At 43.8% G+C, this 5,013-nt stretch overlaps 2 protein-coding genes across 3 annotated transcripts in view; both read right to left on the minus strand.

Annotated features, from left to right (window-relative positions):
- Window positions 1–485, minus strand: part of DZIP1L (DAZ interacting zinc finger protein 1 like) — a 30,709-nt gene extending 30,224 nt beyond the window's left edge. For both annotated transcript variants that reach the window (XM_025200821.1, XM_025200823.1), the window contains exon 1: window positions 388–485. The gene's annotated coding sequence lies outside the window, so the exon portion shown is untranslated. The remainder of the gene's footprint in view (window positions 1–387) is intronic.
- Window positions 486–3,124: 2,639 nt separating this feature from the next.
- The window catches only part of A4GNT (alpha-1,4-N-acetylglucosaminyltransferase), a 5,957-nt gene continuing 4,068 nt past the window's right edge, over window positions 3,125–5,013 (minus strand). Inside the window, exon 2 of the mRNA XM_006021037.2 lies at window positions 3,125–3,739. Coding sequence (XP_006021099.1) covers window positions 3,125–3,739 — 615 coding nt within the window. The remainder of the gene's footprint in view (window positions 3,740–5,013) is intronic.

Raw genomic sequence — 5,013 nt, forward strand, 5'->3', positions numbered from 1 at the left:
CCCCCCCCCCCCCCCCCAATCGCCTTTTCATGTGCACTGTATAGTGCTGAATCAGGATGGAAAGCCTGCAAAATGAAGCCCCGGGACATAAGAAAAGCAAATACTTACTTGTCCCCAAGGAGGGAGAGATTGAAAAGGAGGGTCTAAAAGGGCCGGATTGGAGCGATGTGTGTGGAGGGTTAAGAGTGGTTCCCAGCACAGAGGGGTTGTCCAAAGCTGCGTGGAATACTGGGAGGACTTTGCTGTGCTGTAACTCTACACCCTCCCTGCGTACCCCACTGGGAAATCCAAAGCCACCCAGGAAAAAGGCAGCTCCCAGGTGATTTCAAGCCAAAATGCAGGTTCCCTCATCAGAAAGCAAAGAGAAAAAGAAAGCTCAGTTTATACCTATGTAATTTGCACCTCCGTGATGACAGCAGACCCACCGTGCTGAGCCTAGAGAGCTTCTCCGTTGGAAAAGGAATGGGGAAATATTCCCCAAAGCCAAGCTGTTGCTCGGGTAACTGGAAAGGCTTGGCTCGACTCTCCTCTCCCTTATATTGGTGTTACACTGTGTAACTCCATGGATCTGTGTAGTTACTTCCGACTAACCGTGTTGTAAGTGAAGAATCAGGCCCTAAAGGAAGAAGGTTAAAGGGTTCATTTAAGCAAAAGTGTGTGTGTGGGGTGGGGGGGGTCTTTCTTTTCCTACTTAATTCTACTGTAACTTGCAGCTGCAAAAACAGTGCAGATTGCTGCCAGCTTGTTAGTATTTACAAAAGCTATCGTTGTGCACATGGCAAACAGTGGGTAACGGGTTACTAACCTGCCATCCATCAGGAACTGCATTTGTTAACAGCCTTTCAGACCAAAGGGATTTGCAGTATTTAAACTCTTTAGATCTCTGGGTTTGAAAGGGTATGAATTAGCACCTGAAAAGAGCCCAGGAGCTCTGTTTTCTAAGTAAAGGCAAAAGATACAAAGATCAAATGCCAGGAAAACGGTTTCACTGTTTTGGCTTGCAAATCACACCAGAGGGTAGGGGTTGGTGGAACAGACAGATTGTAAGGCAAGGAAGACCAGGTGTTGTTAAAAGGAAGGGAGGACAGGAAAAGGTGAAGCCAGACCTTGTTAGTCCTCCTATCGGCCAAATCCTGGGCACAAAGGAAGAAAATGGGGAAGGGAGGGAGGAATGGCAAGTGGATAGGCAGGGTTATAATAGCATTGCCTTATGTCACGGGAGTGTGGCATGGATGAATTCACAGAAACAATTCTGATTAGGCCCTATACATACTTATGACTGATGAAACCCCATACATACTTAGAAACCACAAGGAAGCTGTCTTACTAAGAAGCAATGAAGAAAAAAATGAAGAAATAGAATAAGAAAATAAAAAAAAGGAGGGGGGAAGGAGTCTATGGAATGAAAGGAGATTCAGGAGAGAAAAGAAGCTTGGAGCTATTGAACTTGGTTAAACATTTTATTTCTACCTTTGTTTAAAACATCACAGTTAGGAACATTGAGGACAAAGCTTCAGTATATAAGAGGGAAATAAACTCTGTGAATGAAAAATTTGGAATAGCTTGGGCTATTATTTTTCTTGTTGTTATGGAATCGTAGACTCATAGAAAAGTAGGGCTGGAAGGGACCTCAGGACGTCACCTAGTCCAACCTCCTGCTCAAGGCAGGCGTCATCCCTGTCTAGACCATCCTAGACAAGTGTTTGTCTAGCCTGTTCTTAAAATCTTTGGGACTAAACCCTCACACACAACTACCAAACATGATGTTCAGGACACCAAAATCACACTCTGTTTAACTTACCACAGGTAAAGCAGGGGGACAAGGGCACTGTCAATGTCCTGCCCCTGCAAGGATAGGAAGTAGTTGTTAATATATGATCAAGAGACCCAAGATAGAGGACCATGCTCCCACTGCAGATGAAGGCAAAAACCCCACAGTTCATGCCAGTCTGACTATGGAGTAAACTTCTTTCCTGGCCCCAAATACAGAGATCAGTTTGACCCTCAGCAGAGAAGCAAGACCCCCTAGCCAGGAACCTCCAGGTTTTCTAAGGCCCAGTAAGAGTATCAGCGCACCTAGTTAAAGTCTGCAGCTTTGGGTGTGGCCAGCACCCAATGCTTCTGAGGAAGTCAGAAAAAAACCCAGACAGCAATAGCAATTAGGAAGGGAAAGAAATCCTTCCTGGCTCCATGTGATGGCCAGCAAATGTCCAGAAGGATGGGATAACCAGACACCCTCCACTCTATGCTGCACATGAGGGACACATTTCCAGATATTACACATCCTAACTGGAGAGCCAGAACTCCCTTTTCTATTGTCCTATGCCCTCCAGAAACATATCCTAGATCCTTTAGTCTTCTTTCATACCTAGTCAGGTTGTGGAGCTCTTGCCTGCAAATATTCACTGTACACAGATAGCATTTTAAAAGCATACAAATGGCCAGATTTGTAATGGCAGTAAGGGCTTAGCAGTGCAGATAGATAGACACCTAATGTTTTGGAAAATCCCATTAAGTGTCTATCTGCATTGAGGCACATAAATACCTCTAAAACTAGGTTCTTAGGGCATAAGACTTGATGCAAAATGAAGTTTTGCTTCCTAAACACCAATTCAGCTTTTCAAAAATTAGACTGAGACTCCTAAATCACTTAGGACTTAGGCATAAGTTATTTCTCCTAAAGAATATGCCATGTTTACCATTGATGCTCAAGTGATATTTGCACCCTCTGCCTTTCTACACATTTCACTCAGTCCTGGGGAATTTGGGAAAGGAGGCAGTTCATTACAGAGAGATCTGGAGACAGAACAAAGGTGGGAATCACTGGGCACAACTACACGTGTGCTTTAATGTGCATTAGCCTATTTTAATGCTCTTTAAAGCATCACTAAAAACACCCCAATGCTTTTTAGTTAATGTGCATTAAAACAAGCTAATACATATTTTCCTAGTATCTCACAATGGAAGTACTAGATTTAATGTGCATGAATTAAAGTGCATTAATGCACCTGTAGAGCCACACACTGATGAAGAGGAGGAGAAGTCTGTGAACAGTGTATCTTAGTCAGAGGAATACCCAAATGGGAAAGGTCCCTTGTTCTGCTGTATCCAGTTGAACAGTCTTTTATTCTCTCTTGCAAACACTCCGATGTCTGTCCAGAATAAGTTTTTTGTATGTGATGGGACAGTAGGTTTTGTACAGATTTTCTGCCAGTGTATTACTTCCAGCAACCACTGCCTTCTGTTGCTGATTCATATAGTTCCACAGGTGCAAGGCATAGGAGTCATTGAAATAGGAGTCACTGAAGTTGAGGTGTATGTCCCAGACCTCATAGTACTTTTCCCATAATGGATAGGGAATGGGATAGAAACGCTGAGGATTTAAGAAGAAAATCTTCCGACAGCATTGGTCCTCCACAGCCTTAAAATTACTAAGATTGCATAAGGTTTTAAGCACCCTTGTCATTAAATAGGGACCTTGGTGTCCCCAAATGTCCGCATTATAGTTTTCTACAAAATTCTTCATGCAATGCCAAATGAACGAGTGATGGTGAGGAAAGCTGAAAATCCCATTGCTGGCAACCTGGGAAGCCTGGGCTGCTATGAATGTTTTTACTGGAATAGGCCTGATAGAGATGATATCGGTATCCATGTAGAGCCCACCATATTTCCAGATAATTGCAAGTCTGCTGGCATCAGAGCTGACGTGAACCCAATTCTTCTCCTGAGTTTCATTTACCTGCAGGGGTGGAAAGGGGTCATAATGATGCAATTGCCTCCAGTCCAAAATGCATCTGTCTGAACAGCTGACCCAGTTAGCTGCCTTGCAAAAAAAAAATCCTTACAGTACATACCCTCAATTCAGTCACTTTGGTCATTGCTACACATGTTCTTTCATGTACAGTGGCCTATTTTACTGCTCATTAAAGTGTTATGTAAAAAAACTGTGCTGATACACTCATATGCAGTAAAAATAGACGACTATGCATTGTGTCGCTAAAAAGCATATGCTTTTACTAGTGCGCATTAGGGCAGCCTAATGTGCATTTATTTAGTACCTCACATTAGAGGTACTAAATTTAATGCTCAATAGCAAAAGTGCATTAATGAATGTGTAGATGCATCCATTAAATATTAATGGCTAAATTACTAGATTTTCTAAGAAATGTGTTTCTTTCAAATAGTGAAAAAGGGTCTTCAGTCATTATTTCTATAACATAAAAACTAAGGAAAAAATATTTTTACATACTCCTTCCCTAAGTCATAGTCCCCGGGATTCAATTGAAAGACTCCAATTAAGTTCAGTAAGATTTAGATCAGGTTTTGAAAAAAGGCCAGCAAAGTGAGGATCACAAAAATTTAGGCATGGGATTAATTTAATAGATTTCATAGACATCAGGGCTGGCAGGGACCTCGGAAGATCATCGAGTCCAGCCCCCCGCCCAAAGGGCAGGAAGTCAGCTGGGGTCATAGGATCCCAGCAAGATAAGCATCCAGTTTCATCTTGGAGGTGTTCAATGAAGGCGCTTGAACCACCTCCGGTGGCAGGCTGTTCCAGACCTTGGGGGCTCGGACAGTAAAGAAGTTCTTCCTTATGTCCAGCCTGAAATGATCTTGAAGTAGTTTGTGACCATTCGACCTCGTCATCCCTTGGGGCGCTCTGGTGAACAAACGTTCCCCCAGATACTGGTGGTCACCCCTGATAAACTTGTAGGTGGCCATCAGATCACCCCTGAGCCTGCGCTTTTCCAGGCTAAAGAGCCCCAGGGCTCTCAGCCTGTCATCGTAGGGTCTGCTTCCCTGACCTCTGATCATGCGCGTGGCTCTTCTCTGGACTCTCTCAAGCTTCTCCACATCCTTTTTGAATTGTGGAGCCCAAAACTGGACACAGTACTCCAGCTGCGGCCTCACTAAGGCCGAGTACAGGGGGAGAATGACGTCCCGGGATTTGCTTGAGAAGCATTTATGGATGCAAGCCAGCGTTTTGGTCGCTTTACTAGCCACCGCATCGCA

This window comes from Alligator sinensis, unplaced genomic scaffold (assembly GCF_000455745.1).
Source record: "Alligator sinensis unplaced genomic scaffold, ASM45574v1 scaffold1086_3, whole genome shotgun sequence".
NCBI classification, from domain to species: domain Eukaryota; kingdom Metazoa; phylum Chordata; order Crocodylia; family Alligatoridae; genus Alligator; species Alligator sinensis.